At 41.9% G+C, this 27,637-nt stretch overlaps 1 protein-coding gene and 1 long non-coding RNA gene across 2 annotated transcripts; one reads left to right on the forward strand and one right to left on the reverse strand.

Annotated features, from left to right (window-relative positions):
• The first annotated feature begins 95 nt into the window (after window positions 1–95).
• Window positions 96–23,693, forward strand: LOC121819901 (uncharacterized). Its single transcript, XR_006060271.1, has 2 exons — window positions 96–453; window positions 23,379–23,693. It is a non-coding gene; the product is annotated as an uncharacterized LOC121819901 (long non-coding RNA).
• Window positions 11,243–22,495, reverse strand: LOC121819889 (zinc finger HIT domain-containing protein 3-like). The gene has a single exon (XM_042251915.2). The coding sequence runs from the start codon at window positions 11,691–11,693 to the stop codon at window positions 11,274–11,276; it is 420 nt and encodes a 139-aa protein (XP_042107849.1). The 5' UTR covers window positions 11,694–22,495; the 3' UTR covers window positions 11,243–11,273.
• Window positions 23,694–27,637: the final 3,944 nt, after the last annotated feature.

A 27,637-nucleotide genomic window follows, 5' to 3' on the forward strand; every position in this document is an offset into this window, starting at 1 on the left:
TACCTGTCTCTTATTGGTTGATCGGAGTTCCCGCCGAGGTGATTGGGCCAACGAGCTAACCCGCCGGGCCTCCGGTGGCCCAGGGTGGGCGGGACAAAGGTCGTTCTTCCGTTTTAAATCGCTAGTGGTTGCCAGGGGCGCTCGGAACTGAAGGCGTGTGGTCAACCTGTCCCAAGATTGTCGACTGGGTAATTTTATGGCGAGCCGGACTGTCTGAACCCTGGTTTGATGGGTCCCTATCAGAGAGCGTTTGTCCCAGGCTCTCCTCGCTGTCCACCCGCCCGGCTGTTAGCTGTATTCCCCGCTCTTCCGGCTCTGGCGCAGACTTCCCTCCAGGTGCTGTGACTGCCTGCAGGACTGAACTTGGGAAATGCTTGCGTCTGCACCGGTGCTGTGAGCGAGTCCATTCACTTCAGCTCACCCTTCCCATGGCTCGTTTGTTGAGAAAAGTTGGTGAGTTTTAGTTGGTAGGAAGGTCTTGAAGTTTCCCCATGGCCAGGGTAATTTTACAGGAAGTCTCCTACATAGGAAATTTCAAAGTTGAAAGTTGCAAACTTTCAAAGGTGGGAAGTGCCTTCCCCTGTCCAGTTACCTAAGATAGTTCACATTGTCACATGTGTGCGTCCTTTACAAGTGGTTTTGCTTTTGTGTTCTTTACAGTAGTATATAGAGTACAGTAGTATAGTATCTTTATTTGAAGGCCAAGATATCCCGAAGTGAGCTAAAGCAGTGGTGATGTAGCTGGTACTACTGTACTTTCCAAGGTACTGTACCATAGATTAAAAGTGTTTTCTTTATTTTTTTTGTGTTTGTTTTTTATATATTAGTGTGAAAAGTATTTAGAAACCTATTACAGTACAGTACTATATAGCCGATTGTGTTAGTTGGATGCTTAGGCTAACTTTGTTGGACTTACTAACACGCTCTTGGAAGGGAACTCATTCATGTGTAGGGGACTTCCATTCTTACCCCCCAGCCACTAGTACTACAGGCTTTCAACCTAGTGACCCAGAGCTCTGGATCTGGGATTCAAATTGTTCACTGCTTTTTCTATTATCCATGAATTAACTGGCAGCAATGTCTTGTTTGTTTTTCTAACTTACCTTCCCTAAGGGTAGGAGAGCACACTCACAGCTTCATAGAAAGCTGTAAATGATACGTTCAAGAAAGATAGCCAGTTAGGAAGTCATTTAGTGCGTGGTGTATGACTGAAAGAGAAACGCCAGCGTTCCATTGTTGGTTAATAATATACCACTGGTCAAGGCCTCAACCTCTCCAGGCCTGTTTCTCTCAAATTCCTGACTTGGCCTCAGATTAGGTTTGTAAATGATCAAGGCAATTCAGTGTTAAGGGAAATATAGAAACAAGCCTTCTGAGTATTGGTATCTGTTTTCCCCATCCTTTATGTCCTTCCCTCATGAGTTCAACTGGAATTTTGTTTTGTGTCCTCCAGCCAGTAAGAAGTTTGACGCTGATAAAACTGAGGAGAAATTCCAAGAGCAATTCTCAGACGTCTTTTAGATTTATCCCTCAGGTTTCTGGTCAGCTTAATATGGCCTTTCTATTATAAAGGCCATAGTTAAGCTGCATTATGCTTTGTTAAGTTCATTATGCTTTCTCTTCTGAAGTTCTTTTGAAATATACCGTGAGTCTGAGTGAACTCCGGGAGTTGGTGATGGACAGGGAGGCCTGGCATGTGTGATTCATGGGGTCGCAAAGAGTCGGACACGACTGAGCGACTGAACTGAACTGAACTGAACTATTTATACATACCTACATAAATATTACCTATGTATCTAAATAGGTTGTTGTTGTTTTTCAATCACTAAGTCCTGTCTGACTCTTGTGATGCCATGGACTACAGCTACAGCCCACTAAGCTCCTCTGTCCATGGGATTTCCCAGGCAAGAATACTGCAGTGGATTGCCATTTCCTTCTCCAGGGGATCTTCCAGACCCAGGGATCAAACTACATTGCGGGCGGGTTCTTTACTGCTGAGCCACCAGGGAAGCTCACTTAAAGCATAATAATATATCCTGAACATCCAGGGATGCAGGGTGCTCTGCAGCCCTTATTAATATCAGATATTATGGTGAATGTCTCAAAAAATTATTTGAATGTAGAATTCTCAGGGTAAATGTGCTTGTGCCCTATATATCATAAGTGAAAGGAAGCTGCAGGTAGCTCTGATTGTGGATAAGAAGGGAAATCTTGTTTTCTCCCAAGAAAGTAGACCATTAGGGCATAAAAATCCAGCACCTACTGTAGTTTATTGCCCGTAATCAATCCCGTTCAATAAATGTTTCATCGAAAGTTGAACTGGATATCCCTCTGAAAAAAAATAATAAGGAAGCCATAGGCAGAAAGGAAAGGAATGAAGTAAACAGAGAATGAGCTGGACTCAAAAAATAGAAAGACATATAAACACCTTGGAGAGCTAGGCACATGGGTCCTGGAGCAAAATAAAGTGTGGCAGGACAGCCAGAGTGGACTGGAAACACTACGCAAAGAAACCAGTAAGAAGTGGTCCCTAAACGAAATTCTTTATGTGCCCGTAGTTGTCTGGCTTATAAATGACTGCACATGGCTGCTCATGTGGTTCATTGCTGTAACGTTTGGGACTCCTCTGATGGGCAGTTTTGACTGGAGGACCCACCAGCCTAACTTAGAGTTTCTTCAATTTGTGCTGCAGTCTGAGACCTGCCTACTCAATCCTTTCCTTTTTCTCTGCATAGATGTCAGGTATGTGACTTCACAGTCACAGTTTGCAGACTTTACCACCTTCCCTTCTCCTTTTCCTTTTATCTTTGAGAGATAGCTCCCCTAATAAATATCTTGCATGTTATTATGGGTTGAATTGTGATTTCCCCAAGATCCATATGTTGAAGGATCCATATGTTGAAGCCCTAAACACACAGTACCTCAGAATGTGACTGTATTTGGAGATGAGTCTTTGAAAGACATAAGTTAAAATGAACCTGTTAAGGTGAACCCTAACCCAGTTTGCCTGATTGCTTAAAAGTAGAGGAAATTTGGACACGTAAGGAGACACTTGGGGTATGTGTGCAGAGGAAGGGCCATGCTGCAAAAGTGGCCATCTGCAAGCCAAGGATGGAGGCCCCGAAAGAAACCAAACCTGTTGACATCTTGATCTTGGACCTCTAGCCTCCAAAAGAGTGAGAAATAAGTTTCTATTGTTTAAGCCACCCAGCCCTAGCTGATGTACATGTCAAATCACACTTTGGCAACTGCCTCTTAGAGGGCCCAAACTAGCACAGGTGGTACCAGGAGAGGTCCAGGAAAACATAGAAAGTGGAGAAAGTGTGACTGGCACACTCACTACCTTGTAAACAAAGATGACGCTTTCCTGAGTAGTATAAGGGCATGGGTACTTACTAACACAGTTGGTGATCCAGTTGCTAAAGGTTTAATCATTAGTAACCTGGCTTCCCTGCTAACTCAGACAGTAAAGAATCCGCCTGCAATGCGGGAGACCAGGATTTGATCCCTGGGTTGGGAAGATCCCCTGAAGGAGGACATGGCAACCCACTCCAGTATTCTTGTCTGAAGAATCGCCATGGACAGAGGAGCTTGGTGAGCTACAGTCCATGGGGTCGCAAAGTGTTGGACATGACCGAGCGACTAAGAACAACCTGGGAACACATCCTAGTGGAGGAGAAAGCCCTTGCAGGTACAATTTCAGGCATGTGAAATGCATGGTGGTTGGGGGAGAAACATGCCTGTAAGGGCAGTTACTGGTTACTGCACTTGTAGTGACACTCTGGAAAGGAATAAGGAGAAAGCAAGGGTTCTCCCTTGGATAATGGTTGAGAATGAGAGACAGTGGGCCTCTTTAGTAGCTTTCAAAGAGGCTTTTATCTCCTATCATGGAAGAGCTGACAGTTAAGCCACTGACTCGAGACATCAAAGAGACAACAGGTCAGGGCCCCAGTTGAGAAAACCTGAAACAAGAGATAGTGCATCTGAATGGACGTCTGTAAGGACGTTAGTTCTGCAAGCCCCGCATGAACTCTCAAAATTTGCAGAGGTGGTTTGCCTCTTCTTATTACTCCCTTCATGCTGAAAGACACTGCAGAGCCACTGCCCCACAAGGCAACATAGAAGCCTCTACCTCCTCCTCTACTGGCTGCCAGGGCAGTAGTAGTAGTTGCTCAGTCGTGTCTGACTCTTTGCGACCCCATGGACTGTAGCCCGCCAGGCTCCTCTGTCCATGGGATTCTCTAGGCAAAAATACTGGAGTGGGTTGCCATTTCCTCCTCCAGGATTTACTAGAGTTAAGTCCTACCGAAGCCCAGCTGAGAACATACATGGCCTGATACAGAAGGAAAGAGATTATATACAAAGAGCTGTAAGAATTAGCATATACAGACAGAAGCCAGGAGAGCATCCTGCGGTTGAATTTTGAGGTTGCTTGATCGAAGGGGCTGGACTATAAGACTACAATCAGGAATTCATTGAATTAGGAGCACTTTCTGGAGGCACAGGATTTAACACCATAGCCAAAACCCTTGGGGATGAAACAAACTGCAGGGGGGATTTTAGGAACCTAGAGAAAGTGATGGCCAATGCTGAGTAAAGTAGAAATGTCTCAGTTGCCCTGGCATGTGGTAGAAGAATGAATAAAAAGACAGGGAAGTGGGCCTGCAGGAATAGGTGTGAGGCCAGAGGACCCATCAGAGGATTATGTTCCACAGGAAGACCCAGGAAACACACCATTCACTAAGGCCGTCAGAAATCCTCTGGTGAGGGGCAAGAGCATCACCAAGGAGTTCTCTGCAGTCTGGGCTGACATAGGACCAGTCTGGGGTTGGAACAGAGCTGGGATTGATTAATAACTATGGGAATGATATCCCCCTTCCCCCAAGAAATATAGGCCAGATGGTGGCATTTAATCACTGGGAGGCCACAAATATTAAAAAGATTAGCAACATCTGACAAGATTGTCAGCCAAGGGCCTTGACCCACGGGGAATTATGGAGACGGATATAGAGCCTAGCATCTCTAGAGGTAAAGTTAACATCTACAACCAAAAACAGGCCAAGATGGAAAAATAGGAGACTGAAGATGGTCCCCCTCACCCCCAACCCTAGCTAAAAATTCATTATCCCTTGTTCAGTGTCTGGATTTGGGCCACTTTTCAGATCAGAAATCCGTTGACTAAGAGATGGCAGATCCTGCATCACTTCAGCAAGTTATACATGTAATAATTCTCCAGTCCTTCCCCAAAGAGACCTGTGGCCATTTACTATAGTGACTGCACATGTGGAAGAGGGAAAACCAGAAAATTGACTCAAAAAGTGGATTTCAGTACCCTGAGACCCAAGCATTGTCACGGCCCCCTGTTAGACTGGAAGCTTATGAGGGCCTTGTGGTAAATGGGGTCCTTGCTAAAGTCAGTAACAGTGGGTCCATGGTGTCTGTTGGCCCACCCAATGATCATTTCTTCAGTTCCTGTGTATGTAATTGGAATTGATCTATTTGACAGTTAGGTGCGAGAGCACCTGAATCTTAAATCTTTGTAACTAGGCTCAAACATCTTTATTAATCGAAACAGGAACCATTACAGTCTATACATTTTTGCCAACAAGAAATAAATTTATTTATCCCTATCATATAAAAATCCATGCTTCAGGATTAGGCAAACTCTTGGAAAGCATTTTCTGCATCCTGCTGCTTGTGGGAACATTTTCCCTGCAAAAAGTTGTCAGGCTGCTTGAAGAGGTGGTAGTTGGTTGGCAAGAGGTCAGGTGAATATGGTGGATGAGGCAAAACTTTGTAGCCCAACTCATCCAACTTTTGAAGCATCGGTTATGTTATGCGATGTGTGGTCGGGCATTGTCATGGAGAAGAATTGGGCCCTTTCTGTTGACCAATGCTAGCTGCAAGCGTTACAGTTTTCAGTGCATCTCATCAATTGGCTGAGCATGCTTCCCAGGTGTAATGGTTTTGCTGGGATTCAGAAAGCTGTAGTGGGTCAGACCACCAGCAGACCATCAAACAGTGACCCTGACCCTTAATTTTTTTGGTACAAGTTTGGCTTTGGAAAGTGCTTTGGAGCTTCTCGGTCCAACCACTAAGCTGATCATCACCAGTTGTCACGTAAAATCCACTTTTCATTGCATGTTACAGTCTGATTGAGAAATGGTTCATTGTTGTTGCACAGAATAAGAGAAGATGACTCTTCAAAATGACAGTTCTTTTTGATTTGCAGTCAGCTTATAAGACACCCACTTATTGAACTTTTTCACTTTTCCAATTTGCTTCAAATGCCTAATGACCATAGAATGGTCAGTGTAGAGCTCTTGGGCAACTTCCCGTATAGTTGTAAGAGGATCAGCTTTGATGGTTCAGTTGGTCATTGTCAACTTTAGATGGCAGGCCACCACACTCCTCATATTCAAGGCTCCTGTCTCCTTTGCAAAACTTCTTGAACCACCACTGCAGTGTATATTAGCACTTCTTGGGAGAAATGTATTGTTGACCTTGCAAGTTGTGCTGCTTTATGACCCATTTTGAACTTGAGTAAGAAAATCGCTTTTATTTGCTTTTTTTGTCTAACATGATTTCCATAGTTTAAAATATATATAAAATACATAGCAAGTAATAATTCATTAGCAAAAAAACAGAGCAAGAAATGTACGTTAAAATGATGAATAACATAACCACATTTAAGAATATATTCTGATATCAAATGGCAAATTTCAACAGTGCAAAACCACAGTTACTTTGGCACCAACCTTGTAATTTGTTGCTGCTGTTGTTGTTTAGTCTCTAAGTCGTGTCCAGCTTTTTCATGAACCCATGGACTGTAGTCTGCCAGGCTCCTCTGTCCATGGACTTTTCCAAGAATACTGGAGTGGGTTGGTTATCATTTCCTCCTCCAGGGGATCTTCCTGACCCAGGGATCAAACCCACATCTCTGTGTCTTCTGCATGGGCAGGCAGATTCTGTACCACTAGCACCACCTGGGAAACCCAGTCCCTGTCATGTGTCCATTTAATTAGCCAGTCTGGCCCCTGCAGAAACTAACTGGGTGGATCCTGAAGAATGACTGTAGACTATTGCAGGCTTTAGCAAGTAACAGCTCTAATCACACCTGCTGTGCTGGGCATAATATTGTTGCTAGAGCAGATTAATAAGGCATCAAGATATGGTGTATGGCCAGTGATTTGTTGAATGAATTATTTTCCATTCTAATTAGAGAAGATATCAGAAAAGGTTCACATACATGCGGGGTAAATAATAATACTTATGTACAGTTTTGTCTCAAGGATAAGTTAACTCTGTCCTCTGTCATAATATAGTCAAAAGACATCTGGACCACCTGGACAATTCATAGAATATCACATTGACCCATTACATAGATGATATTATGCTAGGCAGACAAGTGCAAGCAAGAGGTGGCTAGTATGCTGGAGGCATTGGAAAGACCCGTGCTGCAGAGAGTAGAAAAATGCTGCAAAGATTCAAGGATTTGTCACTTCAGTGAAGTTTTTAAGGGTCCATCCTTCCACGCAAAAAATAGATTGTTGCATCTTGTATCCCCTCCCACAAAGAATGCACAGGGCTTGGTATCTCTCTTCATCTTCTGGGGCAGTATATTCCATACCTGGGAATACTTCTCCAGCTTATATACTAGGTAACAGAAGATTTCCAGCTTTGAGACCCAGAACAGAAGGGCTCTTCAGATGGTCCGGTCTCCTATACCAGTATCTCTGTCACTTTGGCCATATATTCCAGCAGACTCTTGTATTAGAGGGGTCAAGCGTGGGAAAAGATGCAATTTGGAGCTTGTGATGGTTAATTTTGTGTCAACTTGACTGGGCCATGGAGTACCCAAATAATTTGCTCAAACATCTGGGTGTGTCTGGGGTGGGGTGGGGGTTTGTTTCTGGATAAGATTAACATAGGATTGGTAGAATGAGTAAAGCAGATTGCCCTGAGTTAGGCAGATTGTCTAATGTGGGTGGGCCACATCCTATCAATTTAAGACCTGAATAGAACCAAAAAAAAACTGAGTAAAAGGGAATTACAACTGCCCGACTGTATAGCTAGGACACTGGTCTTTTCTAGCCTTCAGATTTGGACAGAAACCTTGTCTCTTCTTGGATCTTGAGCTTGCCAGCTTTCAGACTGGAACTTACACCATAGGTGTTCTGGTTCTCAAGCCTTTGAACTCAGACTGGACATGAATGTTGGCTTTCCTAGGTCATCAGCTTGCTGACTGCAGATCTTGGGACTTCTCAGCCTCTGTAATCACGTGAGCCAGTTCCTTATAATAAATTTACATCTATATCTAACTCCTATTCTGTTTCTCTGGAGGACCCTGACTAATACAGATATGAGCAGTGGAGTACAGCTGTAATAAGTAAAATGCAGAAGCAGCTTTGGAACTGGATAAGGGGTAAAGGCTGGAATAATTTTAAGTTACATGCTAGAAATATGGACATTAAGGGAAAATCTAGTGAGATCTCAGATGGAAATGAGGAATATGTTACTGGAACCTGAAGGAAAGGTGATTCCTGTTATAAAATGGTAAAGAACTTGCCTGAATTGTGTCCTAGTGTTTGTGGAAGGTAGAATTTGAGTGATAAAATCGAATATTCAGCTGAGGAGATTTCTAAGCCAAGTACTGAAGGAAAGGCTTGGTCTCACCTTATTACTTAGAGTAAAACATGAAAGGAGAGAGGTGAATTAGAAAGCAAAGAGAAACTAGAACTTGATGACTTAGAAGACTCTCGGCCTACCCATATTGCAAAAAATGAGAAAACGTGTTTGAATGAAAAAACCAACAGTGTTACTAGATTATTACTTAAAATGGAGTATAGGGATTACATGAGCAGAAACACTGCCAATTTGAACTGAAGAGGACAGAGATGGGAAAAAATAAAGGATGGCTGTTGGATTTATTGAATTGGACAGGACAGAATAATAGATGGTCGTCAGGGCTACTGTGTCAGTTTTGACAGGCAGGTGGCTTCTTCCTGAAGCCTTGGGAGTGGGACTAGACAGCAAAGCCTTGGGAGTGATGCTGCCACCCTATAAGACCTGGACAGCAGAGCACTGAGCCAGAGAATTGCTCTCGAACCTCAAGATCTAATGGAATTTTTCTCACTAAATTCTGAACTTTCTTAGGACCCATCACTCCTTCCTTCTTTCCTGTTTCTTTCTTTTAGAATAGGAATGCCTATCCTATATGCCTGCCCCTCCCCCCACATCGTATTTTGGAAGCACATAACTTGTCTGATTTTATGGATTCACAGCTGGAGAGGAATTTTGCCGCAGGATGAATCATACCTTGAGTCTTACTATAGCTGATTTAGATATTTAGAGGAGGCTTTTTGGTTGATGCTAGAATGAGTTAAGACTTTGGGGGCTGTTCGGATGGAGTGAATGTGTTTTGCATGTAAGAATGACATGAATTTTAGGGGGCCAGGGGTGGAATGTTACGGACTGAATTTGTCCCCATTCCCATTCATATGTTGAAGCCTTAACTCCCAACGTGATGGTGAAGAAGAGACACCAGATAGCTCTCCCTGGCTGCCCCCACCCACCACGAGGGCAGAGTGAGAACGAGAAGGTGACTGTCTCCAAATCAGGAAGAGGGATCACATCAGAACCTGAACATGCTGGCACCATGATCTCAGACTTCCAGCCTCCAAAACTGTCAAAAAACAAATTTCTGTGGTTTAAACCACCCGGTCTATGGTATTTCATTATAACAGCCCAAACTGAATTAAGACAGAACTTATGGTTAGCCTCAGTGGAAAAATCAAAGTGCAGTCCCTGGGATTTGAGCAGGGCCAAAGGCAATGGCAGCCCACTCCAGTACTCTTGCCTGGAAAATCCCATGGATGGAGGAGCCTGGTAGGCTTCAGTCCATGGGGTCGCGAAGAGTCGGGACACGACTGAGGGACTTCACTTTCCCTTTTCACTTTCATGCGTTGGAGAAGGAAATGGTGACCCACTCCAATGTTCTTTCTTGCCTGGAGAATCCCAGGGACAGTGGAGCCTGGTGGGCCGTCTGTGGGGTCACACAGAGTCGGACACGACTGAAGTGACTTAGCAGTAGCAGCATTCTATCTGTAGCAGAAAATTTCCTGAGTTTAAGAAACAACTAGTGTGATACTGCACATTGGTAGAAACCAAACACTTAACCATGGGACTCCAAGTGACTCTGTGCCCAGAACTGCCCATTATGTTCTGGGTTCTTTTGGTGTTCAGATGGACCCAGTAGCATTTATTATAAGATGGAAATAGTACATCTGAAATGGACCTCAAGCACAATTGAGATACTTGTAAGCTGCAGGACCAAGTAATCCAGACTCCCATGTCACCCACCATAGCTGCACCAACAGCTGACCAGCTGAAGGAGGAGGGATAAAGGCTGAGTTTGGTTTATGGATGAGTCAGCTTAGTATGTGGGCGTAAGCCAAAATTAGATAGTGGCTCCTTTATAGCCACATACTTGATAAGCTTTGAAAAATAGAGAAGAGGAAAAATCTTCCTAATGGGTAGAGTTACAAGCATTGTCCCTGGTCATTTGGTTTGTCTATTAGGAGAAGCAGTCTGAAGTAAATATATATAGATGCTTGGGCATATGTCAATGGCCTGGCTCGCTGGTAGGGGGCTGGGAAGAAAAAGGCCTGAAAGATCAAAGACAAGAAGGTCTAGGGTACAGTCTTATGGGTGGATATACAGGAGTGGGCATGAATTGTGAAGATTTTTGTAACACATTTTGCACTTGCCAGGGAAAAGGTACTAAACGATGAAGTAGAATAACTCATCCAATTGTCATTACCAGCCTTAATCACTGGCTACCTTGGAACCAGTCTGATGGGAACTATTGTGGGTTATAGTGTATCCTCCACCCCATTTTTTTTTTTTTGAACCATCACACCATAATTTTATTTAGAAACACTGAGCAAGTTTTTACTCAAATGGGTGTGGAAACTCAGGGAATATTTATGTCTTAACTGTACCAAAAATAAAACACTAAAAAACAACCATTTGAACGTCAAGTTCTCTCTCCATACGGGTCTGCCACCGTGAGTACCTTCACCTGCCTGTGCCCCAGCCTGCAGTGCTGGAGAGGGGCTGGGGTGGCCCACCTGACATCAGCCGCTGAGTCATGGACGCGCTGCCCTGGGCAAGGCCCACACATGATCGCCTCCTAGGAGGAGCAGAAGCATAGTCATCTACCTTAAGGATCCTCGTTCTGAGACGGCTCCACGATACTCAAGCAGCAGTCCTCAAACTCCACAAACGAGTTCCTGCATGCAGGCCCGCATAAGCTTGGCCTTGTCATCTGCCTGACTGAGGTCGACCATCAACTGTCTGAGGTGCGGGTTGAGCAGTAAGCTCCTCAGCGCTGCAGACTGCCCTAAATTCTTTAAATTCTGCAAAGACACTCTGTCCTCTTCCTCATCACTACTGAGAAAATCAGCCACAGAGTTGTCTTCATCATCTTCATTTTCCACAGACTTTTTAGTTTTTGCAGTGAGAGCTGATCTTATATTTTTCTCAACAAAACCAGTTGCAGGCTTGCATTTCCTTTTGTGCTTCCAGAAGCCAGGCAAGGAGCAATAGGGCACGTGGCAGGCAAGGCAGCGGTATTTGGGCTTCTCCAAACAGATAACGCAGACAGTGGTACCACAGCTGAGCGATGCCATGGTTTCTCCTGGGACACGCTCCGCGCCTGCCTCCTCCCCCCAATTTATATGTTAAAGTTCTAATCCCTAATACCTCAAAATGTGACATCTGTAAATAGGGTTCTCACAGATGTAATTAGTTAAAATGACATCATAACTGCAGTAGGATGGGCCCTAATTCAATATGACTAGTATCCTTATAAGGAGAAGGCAATGGCACCCCACTCCAGTACTCTTGCCTGGAACATCCCATGGACGGAGGAGTCTGGTGGGCTGCAGTCCATGGGGTCACACAGAGTCAGACACGACTGAAGCGACTTAGCAGCAGCAGCAGTATCCTTATAAGCAGAAGGCCATATGAAGACAGACACACAGAGGAAATGCCACGTGAAGATAAAAACAGAGATGAGGGTGATGCAGTAAAAACCAAGGAATGCCAAAGATTGCCAGCAAACCACTAGAAGCTAGGGAAGAGAACATGGAACAGGTTTTCCCTCACAACCCTTAGAAGGACTCAAGCCTTCTGACACCTTAATCTCAGACTTCTAGCCTCTGGAATGTAAGACTATTTCTATTGTTTAGGACTTCCCTGGTGGTACAGTGGATAAGAATCCACCTGCCAATGCAGGGAACATGGATTTAATCCATCCCTGATCCAGAAAGATTCCACATGCCCTGGAGCAACTAAGTGCATGCACCACAACTGCTGAAGACCCAGCGCAGCCAAAAATAAATAAACGAATAAATAAATTATTTTAAAAATTGTTTAAAAATACATTTCTGTTGTTTAAATCACTTTGGTAATGCAGCTCTAAGAAACTAATGCAGGCACACAAATGGTGTGCCCACAGTGGTAGAGACAGAAGCTAGCTCCTGAAGTGGGTTGCCATTTCCTTCTCTAAGGGATCTTCCCGACCCAGGTATTGAACCTGGGTCACCCACATTGCAGGCAGACTCTTTACCAAGTGAGCCACCATGGAAGACAGAAGCTAGCTGTGGGCCCATGAAGCTTGGACTCCAAGTTTTTAAGGCCACCCTAGCTGCTGATGCCTAAATGCCCAACATATCAGCAGTAGAGACCAATGCTGAGCCCCCAGTTTGGATCTGTTACTCAGGGAGACAGTTGGCTACTTGGTGACAAGTTGACAACATTGGGTTCCTTCCATTCTGGAGGGGCCAATAGTTCATTTTCATGATAACTGTGGGTTACCATGGGGTTTGTGGGATGTCCAATCCACAGGCACAGAATCCTGCATAATGTAGCATCCAAACAGGGCAACTGTTTCATGGTAAAAAAAGAAAAAAAAAAAAAGTGCGAGAGTGGACCTATGACTTCATCAGTACCACACCAATCAGAAAAAAACTGACCTGATAAAGAGTTAGAATGACATTTCTAAAGGTTCAAGTGAAATGCCAGTCAGTGGCAACTCTGAAAAAGCAAGATGCTATCATCCAGGATATGTTATACACATTAAATCCTGGCCTTTATGAACCTGGTAGGAAAAATACATGGGTCCACTAACCAAGGAGTGGATGCAGAAATAGCTCCACTTACCTTTACTACCAGTGACCCACTAGAGGATTTTTTGTTTCCAATACCCACAAATCTGGAATATGTAGGGTTGGAAGTATTGGTCCCCAAAGGGATTATACTCCCTTCAAGGGTCATAACAAAGGTTCTGTTGAACTATGGGCTATGATTGCACCAGGGCACTTTGAATTCATTATTCAAGGGACCAGTAGATGAAAAGAGAAGTCACCATCCTGACAAGGAAAACTGACCCAGATCAGCAGAAGGTATCACTGCTTTCTACAGATTCCATGTGATCCACTTGGGCATCTCCTGATACTCCCTTGCCTCACTGTAACTGTGAACACATGCAGCAACTCTGGCCTAAGAAGGATGTGGTTACTAAGAGCTCAGTCGCCACAGAAATAAAAGTTGGAACCACACCACCACATAAGCCATCAAGACCTGCTAAGTTGGTAACTGCAGGTGAGAAGAATTTAGAGTAGGTAGTGGAAAACGGAGAGAATGAGTATCAATCGTGGTCTCCAGACCAGTTTCTGTAGTTCATTCCACTAACCCTCTTCCAAGTTTCTCTTCAGAAGGAGAGATCCATGGAAGAGCTTTCCCCCAAACCAGCAAGTAGATCTGTGGGGAAAGGAGTGGACTGTGGTGTTTCTGAAAATGGGCCACTGGATTTCCTGCTGTGGTACACAGTTAATTGATGACCTCAGATATTGATGTAGATCCGCCAATGTGTTCACAACTGAGGCCACACTTCCCACAACCTGCTCCTAGCTAATGACTGAGCATGGTGGAGTAATAATGCAAGCCCACTCCTTCCAGACTTGAGACTTCTCCAGTGGGCCACTTTAGCTAGAGAACTACTGTCAGAATTCAGAGCACGGATGGAAATTTAGAAAAAGGCAATTTATGCAAAGACAGTTTAAAAAGGAAATAAAGATACAATCAGAAATAGAAAGCAAAAAAACAAGAGAGAAAATCAACAAGGCAAAACTTACTAATCTTCAAAAAGACTAAAAAAGTTAATCAACTCTAGAAAGACTAATCAAAGAAGAATTTAAGAGAATACATTATCAATATCAACAACAAAAAAGGGGCATCACCACAGGTCCTATAGACATTAAAAATGTAAGAGAATACAACTTTATACCAATAAATTTGGCAATTCAGATTAAGTGGAAATTTTTATTGAAAAATAAAACTTATCAAAATAGATAATAATGAAGAGAAAATTCTATATTTTCTATTTTAAGTGAATTGAATTCATAATTCAAAACCTTTCTACAAAAAAATATGCCAGATGGCTTCTCTGGTGAATTCTTTCCAACATGTCTATTTCTTTCAGAAAGACATAAAAGGCATATTCACACTTTCTTATGCTTCTATATCACACACTCTATTTGTGGATTAACTTCCCCCTGCTCCATGCCTCATTCATTTAGCACCTTCTATGCATTATGTTAAGAGTTGTAGATAAGACGATGAATAAAGTTTTTGGCAGAGGGAGCTTTCAGGTTGGTGGAAGAAGCAGACATATAATGTAAATGCAGTGAAATAAGTGCTAATGAAGATTTTTATAAAGTACTATGAAAGATGGGTATGAATCCAGGGAAGGAAATGCTTTACAGGCGTGAGAAGTGAAACAATATGCCACAGGCTGTGAGCATAAAAATAGCTGGAAAATAGGGGATATTCTTTCTCAGTCTTCCTTACTGGATCTACTTCCCTTATTTCCTCTAATTTTTGATACCTGTGGCTATTCCCTGGCTTCTGCTTTTCATTCGTCCCAATTTCTTTTAGTTTCACATTTGCCCCTTTCATATATAGTTTAATCATTCCAAAATCTGTATCTCTAGCCTTAACCTCTCTCGTGAGCTCCAGGCCTGTATATTCAAATATCCAGAGAACTCACCTGCTTGAGAACTTTACTTCTTCACCTATGTTCCTCTTTCTTCTGCATCACCAGTCTTTCCTCCCTTCTTGAAGAAACCCTCCTTAAACAGCATATGTCTCTTCAGCTGCTGCACTACTTTTCTGCTCCTCTTGATGTACAGAATCTTCTCACTTTCTTTTTATCTACTGTATATTAACTCCTTATGATACTTAAAACCTTTTATCCCTGTTACTTCTCTGAGACTTCTCTTATCAAGGTCACCAAAAACCTTCATGTTGCCAAATCCAGTTCTCAAACTGCTTGACCTAATAGCAACATTTAAGCAGTTGATTATTTCCTCTTTCTTGAAAGACTACCTTTACCTGGCTTCTATCCTTTACTGATTTTCTTCTTACCTGACTGGACACTCCTTCTCAGTCTCTTTGTTGGGTCTTCCTTCTTTTCTCAACCTTTAAGCCTTATTCTACTGTTCCATCCTTGGACTTCTCAGCTTTTGCTTATACTCATTTTAACCAGTTCTATCATCTTAAATATCATTTATATGCCAATATATCCAAAACTATATATCTTAACCTTTCTCCTGAACTCCAGATTCATATCTCCAATAGCTACTCTACTTGGGAGTCTAATGGTATTCCAAACTAAACATGTCTAAAAATCAAATTCTTGACTTCCTGTCTATCAATCTTTTCCATCTCAGTAAATGGCTCAGTGATTCAGCCTATTGTTCATGCCAGAAATATTGGGATCATTGTTGACTCCTTTCTTTTTCTGCTACCCTCATTTAATCCATCAACACGTTGCATCAGCTCTGCCTTCAAAATATAAACCAAACTGATCAGTTATCACCAACTTGATCACTATTTTTCCAGTCCAAACTGCCATCATCTCTCACCCAGATCCCGTCCTTCTAACTGGCTACCCAGCTTCCACACTTGTCCCACTGTAGTCTTCTGGGTGTGATTTTTTTACAGTATAAGTTAGGATATGCCACCCTCTATTCCAAAACCCTCCAGTGATTCACATCACACTTAAAACTCAAGGTTTTTTCCATGATCTATGTGCTTCTTGCTATATTCTGACCTTATCTTCTTCCATTCTCCCTTTCCTTTTTTTTTTTTTTTTTTTTTTGTACTTCAATCACACTAGCCTCATTGTTTTTCCTCAGACATATGATAAGAACATTCTCATCTCTGGACCTTTGTACTTGCTGTTCACTCTACCTAAAATACTCTTTCCCCAGATATTCACATAGCTCATTTCTCTGTTCAGGTGTCACCCCCTCACAGGGACCACTTCATCTAAAATAACTCTCTCCTTCATTTGCTGGGATTTTACTCTGCTCTATTTTCTTTCATAGCTTGTAGCATGACAAGGATTGGGTCATGTATGTATTTGTTTGTTGGACGTATTATCTGCCTTCTATAGTAGAATGCAAACTCCATAAAGGCAAGAATTCATGTTTTGTTCAGTCCTCAAGTCCTATCAAATCCTCCCCCTTAAAAATATCTTCTGCCCATCTCCTTTTCCATTTTCACTACCTTTGCCTTAATTCAGTTGCCATCCCCACTTGCCAAGACTATCATAACATTCTCATACTTAATTTCCTGCCTTCACCTTCTTCTATTGAGGCCCTTCTCTCTCAACATTACCAGTTTGATAGCACTGTAGTTGATATGTATTCATATTTTTCTACATAGACTCTTTTATGGAGGACACTCTCTTTGTGTATTGGATAAAACCATCAACACAGCATCCAAGTTATCTCCCACAACCCCCTTGCCTTTACTCTCCAACAATGCCAAGCTGCTTATATCACCTCAAGTCCTTGCCTCTGTCCTTGGGGACATCTGGTTCTTCTATTTAAATGTCCTTTCCTGACTTTTAGAGAGAGATAAATGTTTCTTCCTTTGGCCATACTTCTATTGCATTTATATACTGCAGTGGAATTTTTATTTATTTATTTATTTTGCTTACATGTAGGTCTCTTATTGGACTTCCCTGGTAGCTCAGCTGGTAAAGAATCAACCTGCAATGCAGGAGACTCTGGTTCAATTCCTGGGTCAGGAAGATCCCCTGAGGAAGGGATAGGCTATGCACTCCAGTATTCTTGGGCTTCCCTGGTGGCTCAGATGGTAAAGAATCAGTCTGCAATGAGAGACCTGGGTTTGATCCCTGTTTTGGGATGATCCCCTGGAAGAGGGAATGGCAACCCATTCCAGTATTCTTGCCTGGAGAATCCCCATAGACAGAGGAGCCTGGCAGGCTACAGTCCATGGAGTCACAAAGAATTGGACACGACTGAGCAACTAAGCCCAGCACAGCACAAATCTCTTATTAAACCAAGAGCTCTTAAGGAAAGAGAGTTGTATTTTATTTAGTTGTGTCTTCTGTCACATTCTAAGGGGTAGATGGAGATGGGAGTAGGGTGTTGAGAATGTTCAAAGTAGATGGGACTGTATGTATAAACTCTCTGAGGCGTGAGGGAGCTTGGTATCTTCAGAAAAGAGCAAGGCCTGTGTGACAGGCCCAGTGAACAGAGGGGAGAGTGGCAGGAGGCAAGCCAGAAAGACTGAGGGAACCAGATTATGCAAGGCCCTTGTTGAACATGCAAAAGATCTTGAACAACATCCTCCGAGGAAACAGAAAGCCTCTAAAATATTTTACAGAGGAGAATAAAGACAAAATGTGTACATTAAAAAAAAAAAACCAACAATTTACATACATGTTCTCTACGTATAGAATGGGTTGAAAGAATCCAAGAACAAACAGAGGCCTGATGGACACTCCTACAATCGTCCAGGCAAAAAGGGATGATACATTGACTTGGGTTGGCAGCACTGGGGATGTTGAGAAGTAAACAGATTCAGAACATATCTTGGAGGTAAAATGAATAGGACTTGATAGAATAAATGAAGGGATGAGAAAGGTAGATTGCACAGTTGAATGGCTGATGGTATCATTTGCTGAAATGTAGCAGATTTGCCTAAGGAAGTTCAAAGAAGCAATATATAAGTTTTGAGAAGTTGAGTTTGAGATGTCTGAGTGTGAGTCATGTAAGGGATATGCTAAACAGGCAGCTGAATATGGAGGTATGAATTTCAGAAGAGAAGCCTGAACTGGAAGAGTAACTAGGAGTAATGAGTACACAGACTGTGTCTCAAGCCATAAGAATTAATAAGAGGGTCTAAGGAGACATGGCAGCATGACAACAGAAGAGAACTGTGGATGACATGGAGTTAAGAAGAAATTCATTGGATTGGAGATAATGGGAACAGGAAGCTGAGAGGCAACGTGGACTTTATAATTGCCCAGGAAAGGAACAGGAAAGCCATGAGCCAGGTGAGGAAAATGGCCAAGCATCTGGAAGATCATTGCATTCAGAAGGGATAAAAGATGAATGGATGGATGACATGGACCTCAAAAAGACAGATTTGACAAGAAGATGAGAGAATAGTGAGAAGCATCCTAAATTTCCCATTAATTATATTCTCTCTTTCAGGTAACAAGGATCTTTAAGATGGTCTTTGGACTTTGCAGGTTAACTAGGGATGAAGAACTCCCACCTGTACTATTCCAGACTAAGCCTATCTCCTGGGCTTCATCAAGGCAGAGAAACTGCTAGAATAAGGAGGCCCAACCAGTGAGAAACTGACATGGAATAAGAATGGGAACCAAGAAGCTATACTAAGGGTTCAGGTGAGAAGTGGTGAGGGATTGAATTCATGCACAGGCAGGGGGGACAGCAAGGAGGGGGAACCTGAGCAAACATCTCTAACACAGCTGAAGATTGAGTCGAATCATGTGGCTAATGACCCAATGCATCAGGCCTCCCTAATGAAATCCCAATAACCTTTCTGGATGCTGAGGCTCAGAGGAATTCCTGGTTGGTAAATACATGTGTGCTGGGAAGGTGACACGTCTTGGCTCCCAAGGCAGAAATATGGAAACTTCATGTTCATAACCCTCCCAGGTCTCACCCTGCCCTTCATTTGACTGGCCCTGGTTGTATCCTTTAAATAAAACTGTAATTGTAAAGTGCAGTGCATTCCTGCACTTAATTCTTCAAGAGATGGGAAACTCTTCAAGAGATGGGAAACTCTTCAAGAGATGCGAATACCAGACCACTTGACCTGCCTCCTTAGAAATCTGTATGCAGGTCAAGAAGCAACAGTTAGAAATGGACATGGAACAACAGACTGGTTCCAAATCGGAAATGGAGTACATCAAGGCTGTATATTGTCACTCTGCTTATTTAACTTATATGCAGAGTACATTGTGAGAAACGCTGAGCTGGAGGAAGCACAAGCTGGAATCAAGATTACCAGGAGAAATATCAATAACCTCAGATATGCAGATGACACCACCCTTAAGGCAGAAAACGAAGAGGAACTAAAGAGCCTCTTGATGAAAGTGAAAAAAGAGAGTAAAAAACCTGGCTTAAAACTCAACATTCAAAAACCGAAGATCACAGCATCCGGTCCCATCACTTCATGGCAAATAGATAGGGAAACAATAAAAACAGTGAGAGACTATATTTCAGGAATCCAAAATCACTGCAGATGGTGATTGCAGCCATGAAATTAAAAGTTACTTGCTCCTTGAAAGAAAAGCTATATCCAACCTAGACAGCATATTAAAAAGCAGAGACATTACTTTGCCAACAAAGGTCCATCTAGTCAAAGCTATGGTTTTTCCAGTAGTCATGTATGGATGTGACAGTTGAACTATAAAGGAAGCTGAGCACTGAAGAATTGATGCTTTTGAACTGTGGTGTTGAAGAAGACTCTTGAGAGTCCCTTGAACTGCAAGGAGATCCAACCAGGCCATCCTAAAGGAAATCAGTCCTGAATATTCATTGGAAGGACTGATGAAACTCCAATACTCTGGCCACCTGATGCGAAGAACTGACTCATTTGAAAAGACCCTGATGCTGGGGAAGATTGAACGTGGGAGGAGAAGGGGACAATAGAGTATGAGATGGTTGGATGGCATCACTGACTCGAAGGACATGAGTTTGAGTAAGCTCTGGGAGTTGATGAAGGACAGGGAAGCCTAGCGTGCTGCAGTCTACGGGATTGAAAAGAGTCAGGCACAAATGAACTGGCTAAACTGTGCATTCCTGAGTCATTAAGTTCTGTGAGTTATTCTTGTGACTTACTGAACCTGAGGGGATCGTGGGAATCCCTGAATTTTTGCCAGTTGTCAGAATTGTGGGTGACCTGGGGACCTTCAGAGTGTGGCTGGCATCTGATGTAAGGGCAGTCTTGCTGAGAACTGTGCCCTTAAACTTGTGTAGTCTTGCACCAACTGCAGGTGGTTAGCATCAGAATTGTATTCAGTTGGGGTCTGTGTTAGAACAACAAGTAACACACAAAGAATCCTACTCAAACTGACTTTGAAAAGTAAACGGAATTTATTAGTGCACATTACCAAAATGTCCACAAGTATATGGCTTCAGGTGTGGCTTGATCCAACAACTCAAAAGATGTGACCAGGACCTGGTTTTTCTCTTCTAGTTTTTCTTGAGACTGTCTTCATCCTCAGCAAGCTCTCCCTTCCTGGTTCAGGATAGCTGCCTGAATCTAGGTGTATATGGATTTTATGCAATTAAGAGAGATTCTTATTCATTCAAATAGATGTTTAAGAATTGAGTGTAATTGGCCTAAATTGGGTCATATTCCCATCCTTGAATGAATTATTATGACCAGAAATATTGCCATAAGTCTATCAGAACCTACTTCTAAAACCAGAGGTATCATTTATATTACCTAAGCCATGTGGCCATAAATGGTGTGCCTTCAGCAAAATCTGGGTACCACCTTTGGGGAAATGAATGCAGTGGAAGCAATCAGTAACAGAACAGTGTTCAATTGATATTTATTTGACTCCTCATTTTGAAAATTAGCTGTATTCTGCAAGGCAATCCCAGATTCCTTTAGCTCTTAAATTCTGCACTTAATAGTTATTGTCTGTACTCCAGGTGGCTTAATCCTGTGAGGTTCTCTTTGCAACCTAATGATTTGCTGGTGCAATCCTGGAAGAGCGAAATACCCCTTGTTAGACTGTGGTACAACTCATCTTCTAGAGATAATTTATGTGACAACTCAGTTATTCAGAGAATAAAACCCTAAGAGATGCCCACACTTAAAGAGTTTACTGAAGATGATTCTGCAGAGGAACATCTCTATGCCCTCAGCTCTGAAAAACCACCTGGAGCTACCAAAATAGAGGTCATGAAGTTTATATATCCGAGTTCATGGACTTCATTTATGGGAAATGTTCTTCAATTCTCACTGAGAGCCAACTGGCCTTGATTCTAGGTGCACTTCTAACAGATTTGTTAGATATAGTGATATAGTGATCACCTTTTGTTTTTGCTTGTTCACTATTATTATTTTTTTAGACAAGTTTATTGAGGCGAGAAGGGCTTCCCAGGTGGCTCAATGGTAAAGAATCACCTACCAATGCAGGAAACATGGGTTCTATCCCTGGGGTCCAGAAGATCCCCTGGAGAAGAAAATGACAACCCACTCCAGTATTCTTACCTGGGAAATTCCATTCACAGAGGAGACTGGTGGGCTACAGTCTGCGGGGTCACAAAGAATCAGACACAACTCAGCAACTAAACAACAACAATGTGAATTAGCAGCAGTTTCACTAATTTTCAAAAAAAAATGCTATGAATTCTGAACACATGATGAAATAAAATCCAATATTTTGGTACTTGGTGTGGATACCAAAGGAAAGCAAAGGAAAACTACAAAATTCTCTCTTCACTGTCTCTCTTTAGTTTAAAAAAGAGTGAAAGAAAAAAGAAATAAAACAGTTTGGGATCCATATCATGACATCATATTTTATAGTACAGGACAATGTTTGATAATCCTGCTTTGACATTCCCTATTTTTATACCTGTCCTCAATGGTTTTTCACACTTAAAACTATCTTTGATTCCTCTCTTAGTGAGTAGTTACAATACTAGGACAAAATTATGTTATTAATGTTTCTGTTTTGATTTCCTGCAAAGTTAAAATATTGAATTTTTTACATGTTTAGAATTTACAAAGTTTAAAAAATATTAAGGTAACTAAGTATTGTTTAATATATTTTTTAAAATGACAAAATATCCTTCTAGCCACTACTGGCTCTGCTGCTTTTTGCAGCTTTACTGCTCTCCCACCTATACCCCCCCACACATCCACACACATACATCATCTCTGTTGTAGCTGGTCTGGAAGAGCTTCTAAACTTTCCTGTCCAATTTACAACCCGTAGAGTTTTCAGGGCTACTTCCTCTGATTGTAAATGACTTATCTCCTGTGAGCTCTAGCTGAATCTGACTCTTCTTCATCTCCTGTGGGGAGATTTCCTACTTCAGAGGCTCTTCCTATCTAATCCTCACTCAGTATTTTTGCTGAGAGAGCGGTAGTGGAGGATGAAGAAGTTAGCAGAGGTAGGGAGTTACTAGAACTGGGTGGTAAGGAGGGGATGGGAGAGTTTATGGTGGTAGTGATGAGGAGGGGGTTAGAGCAGAAGGAAAGAGGGTTTGAAGAGGACCTAAAGAGAGTAAATAAAGTTGTCAACAAATGTCTAGGATAATGGTATTACACCAACAAAAATACTTGCATTTCAGTGCTTAAAAATAGAACAGTGTACGGGAACACTGGAGTATAGCAAACAGTAATGCAGTCATGACTCCCTCTCCCCTGACCTTCAGAGTAGCCTCTAAATCTTGGTAATTCAATTGCAGAGACATGCCATTCCACCGAGAGAGTCAACTTTCTGAAATATTCTTGGCACAAATTTGGAAGGCTCTGGTTCTGTTTTAAGAAGGAAAGCCATGTACTTATATCGTTTATACACACTGCTGCCAGATTAATATTCCTGAAGCACAGCTCTTATCAGGTAGTCACTAATATTTACAGAATATTTGCTATGTGGCAGGCACCAGGCTCTCTCTCTATCATCTTATTTAATCTTCATAACAACCCCTCAAAGTAGGTACCATCATTAATCCCATTCCGTAGATAGGAAAATGGAAGCTTAGGAAAAATAAGTCTCTTGGAAAGGAAATATAACTACTAAATGGCAGAACTAGGTTTGGAACTCAGATCTCTCTCACTTGACTTGGGTTCTTAACCACTATTCTTTATCACCTCTTCCATTCAGAATCTGAGTGAGCAGTCAGTGAAGTTTAAGGGCTTATCACTTAAGACCCTTACTCTCAACTGCCATTCCAATTTTATTTCCTACTATGCCCCTTCATACATCTGATTTTCAGGGCAAATAGAAGCATTTGCTGAACACCAGGAGGAGAAGGGGATGACAGAGGATGAGATGGCTCGATGGCATCACTGACTCGATGGATGTGAGTCTGAGTGAACTCCGGGAGATGGTGATGGACAAGGAGGCCTGGCGTGCTGCAATTCATGGGGTCGCAAAGAGTCGGACACAACTGAGTGACTGAACTGAACTGAACTGAACTGAACATCCCTCAGCAATTCACACTTCCATGCCTTTGTTTATGTAAGAATGTTTTATCTGTGTCACTGGTTCCAGAAAAAAATAGAAATATTTAAATCATTGTTTCACACAATAATTGTCATGGTTTTTATTTTTACATATATACAAATTGATTTTTACATGTATACAAATATATACACACATGTATATTTCTTCCCTTAAAATGAACTATTCTGAAATGTGTACAAATATTAAGTGGTTTTGAAATGTATTAGGCCTTTATAAATTGTTTAAAAATCCAAGTCAAACAATTAGGATTCCAAATAGTAGAAGTCATTTTACCAAAAGTCCAACAAATCTTTAGGGTCTCCCCTAAAGATTATCTAAAATTTAGATAATCCAAGATTGTCTAAAATTATGAAACAAAAAACTATTCAAGACAGAAATTTGGCAGTAATCAATCTCCTTTTGTAGGGTGCCTCTCCTCCCAACAGGCATAATTTTTTAAAAAATGAAATATCTGCTGTAGAATAATTTCATGGATTAAAAAATGCTGGGAGAGTAATTTTACCTTAAATGGTCATTTGATTTGGCTACAAAACAGCTTCAGGTTTTTAAAAAGCTCTCCAGAAAACATAAAGAGAAAGTAACATTTTCTAACTCATTTTAGGAGGCTACCATTACCTTGATAACAAAACCAAAGAAAGGGAGTCCAAAAAAGAAAACTACAAACCAATACTCCTCATGAACATAGGTGAAAAAAAATCCCCAGCTGGGGGATTCCTGGTGGTTCAGTGGTTAGGACTCCACACTTCTGCTGCACAGGGATTGATCCCTGGTCAGGGAACTAGGATTTTGCCTGCCAAGCAGTGGCACGATCAAAAAAAAAAAAAAACCACACACAAAAACAAAAAACAAAAACTCAACAAATATTTAAAAATTGAATTCAATAATATATAATATATGCATATATAATAGAAAACATATAAAGAATAACACATCATGATTAAAAAAAAAAAGAACAAGAGAATTCCAGAAAAATTTCTGCTTCATTCACTACGCTAAAGCCTTTGATTACGTGCATCACAACAAACTGTGGAAAATTCTTCAAGAGACAGGAATACCAGACCACTTTACCCACCTCCTGAGAAACCTGTATGCAGGTCAAGAAGCAACAGTTAGAACCAGACATGAAACAATTGACTGGTTCCAAATTGGGAAAGGAGTACATCAAGGCTGTATATTGTCACCCTGCTTATTTAACTTATATGCAGAGTAAATCATGTGAAATGCTGGGCTGGATGAAGCACAAGCTGGAATCAAGATTGCTGGGAGAAATATCAATAACCTCAGATATGCAGATGACACCACCCATAAAATAAGGCAGAAAGCGAAGAGGAACTAAAAAGCCTCTTGATGAAAGTGAAAGAGGAGAATGAAAAAGCTGGCTTAAAACTCAACACTCAGAAAACTAAGATCATGGCATCCGGTCCTATCACTTCATGGCAAATAGATGGGGAAACAGTGGAAACAGTGACAGACTTTATTTTGGGGGGCTCCAAAATCACTGCAGATGGTCACTGCAGCCATGAAATTAAAAGATGCTTGCTCCTTGGAAGAAAAGCTATGACCAACCTAGACAGCATATTAAAAAGCAGAGACATTACTTTGTCAACAAAGGTCCATCTAGTCAAAGCTATGGTTTTTCCAGTAGTCACATATGGATGTGACAGTTGGACTATAAAGAAAGCTGAGCGCCAAAGAATTGATGCTTTTGAACTGTGGTGTTGAAGAAGACTCTTGAGGGTCCCTTGGACTGCAAGGAGATCCAACCAGTCCATCCTAAAGGAACTCAGTCCTGAATATTCACTGTAAGGACTGATGCTGAAGCTGAAGTTCCAATACTTTGGCCACCTGATGTGAGAACTGACTCATTGGAAAAGACCCTGATGCTGGGAAAGATTGAAGGCAGAAGGAGAAAGGGATGATAGAGGATGAGATAGTTGGATGCCATCACCGACTCAATGGATGTGGACATTGAGCAAGCTCTGGGAGTTGGTGATGGACAGGGAAGCCTGGCGTGCTGCAGTCCATGGAGTTGCAAAGATTTGGACATAACTGAGCAACTGAACTGAAACGAAAACATATTACTCAGTGGAAGAAGTCAATCTGTGAAGGCTATGTACTGAATGATTCCAACGGTGTGATATTCTGGATAAAACAAAAGTAGGGAGGTAGGAAGATAAGTAGTTGGTTGCCAGGGGGTGGTGGGAAGGCGGGGATGAACAGGTAAAGCTTGGGATATTTTTAGGGTGGTGAAATTATTCTGCATAACATTATAAGAGTGAATACATGTCATTGTACATTTGTCAACATCCATAGACTATATAATATACAAAGAGTAAACCCTAATGTAAACTAGGGACTTTGGTTGATAATGATGTGTCAATGTTGGCTCATTGATTGTTACAAATAAATGTACCATACTGATTTGGGTTGTTGATGATCAGAGAGCCTGTGTTCAGGGACAGGGTAGGGAGGTGGGAATTCTGTGCACATTTTGCCAAATTTTACTCTGAATCTAACACTTCTCTAAAAACAAAATGTATGTATGTATGTGTATATACATATATATATATATACACACATATATATGTATGTGTGTAAACATGTATTAATGCTTTATTTTAAAATGATATATATCAGTTCAGTTCAGTTCAGTCGCTCAGTCATGTACAATTCTTTGCGACCCCATGAATCGCAGCATACCAGGCCTCCCTGTCCATCACCAACTCCCGGAGTTCACTCAGACTCATGTCCATCGAGTCAGTGATGCCATCGAGCCATCTCATCCTCTGTCGTCCCCTTCTCCTCCTGCCCCCAATCCCTCCCAGCATCAGAGTCTTTTCCAGTGAGTCAACTCTTCGCGTGAGGTGGCCAAAGTACTTTAGCATCATTCCTTCCAAAGAAATCCCAGGGCTGATCTCCTTCAGAATGGACTGGTTGGATCCCCTTGCAGTCCAAGGGACTCTCAAGAGTCTTCTCCAACACCACAGTTCAAAAGCATCAATTCTTCGATGCTCAGCTTTCTTCACAGTCCAACTCTCACATCCACACATGACCACTGGAAAAACCATAGCCTGATATATATATTTCTATATAATTTCATATAGACATATATTTACATATCCTTTTAAAATTCTAAAAAGTAGGACTTCCCTGGTGGTCCAGTGATTAAGAATCTGCTTTCTAATGCGGGAGACACAGGTTCTATCCCTAGTCTGGGAAGATTCCACGTGCCACAGGGCAACTAAGCCTCCATGCTGCAACTACTGAACCCATGCTTTAGAGCCCATGAGCCGCAGCTACCAAGCCCGCATGCCCCTACTGAAGCCTGCACACCCTGGAGCCTGAGCTCTGCCGCAAGGGAAGCCACCACAATGAGAAGCCCGTGCACTGAGACTAGAGACGAGCCCTGGCTTGTCACAACTAGAGAAAGGCTGTGTGCAGCCACAAAGACCCAGTGTAGCCAAAAAAGAATTCTAAAAGATTTATCAGTGTAATCTACCATACTTGTCATAATTGTCCAAAGAAGAAAAAAAATATGATCATTATCAATTGATACAGAAAAAGCACGTGACAAAATTCAACATCCATCCGTAATTAAAAACTCTCAGCAAACTCGAAATAGAAAAGAAACTGACAGAAGCTGATAAGGGCATTAATAAAAAACATAGAGTTAACATCACATGAAATGGTGAAAAGCTGGATACTTTGTCTGATGGTCAGGAACAAGGCAACGATGTCCATTGTCACCAGTCCTATTCGACATCACACTGAAAGTCCTAGCCAGTGCAATAGGACAAGGAAAATAAATAAAAGGCATACAGTTTATAAAGGAAGAAATAAAACTTTCTCTATTTGCAGACGATATAATTGTTTACATAGAAAATCCCAAGGAACCTACAAAAAACTCGTGGAACTAAAACGTGACTTTAGGAAAGTCATAGGATACAATGTCAACAGAAACAACATCAATCATGTTTCTATATGCTAACAATTGTCAAAAGGAAACTT

Source organism: Ovis aries, chromosome 1, assembly GCF_016772045.2.
Source record: "Ovis aries strain OAR_USU_Benz2616 breed Rambouillet chromosome 1, ARS-UI_Ramb_v3.0, whole genome shotgun sequence".
Lineage (NCBI taxonomy): Eukaryota > Metazoa > Chordata > Mammalia > Artiodactyla > Bovidae > Ovis > Ovis aries.

Excerpts from the sequence above, each read along its gene's own strand:
- LOC121819889 (XM_042251915.2), bottom strand. The coding sequence starts at position 11,693 with ATGGCATCGCTCAGCTGTGGTACCACTGTCTGCGTTATCTGTTTGGAG.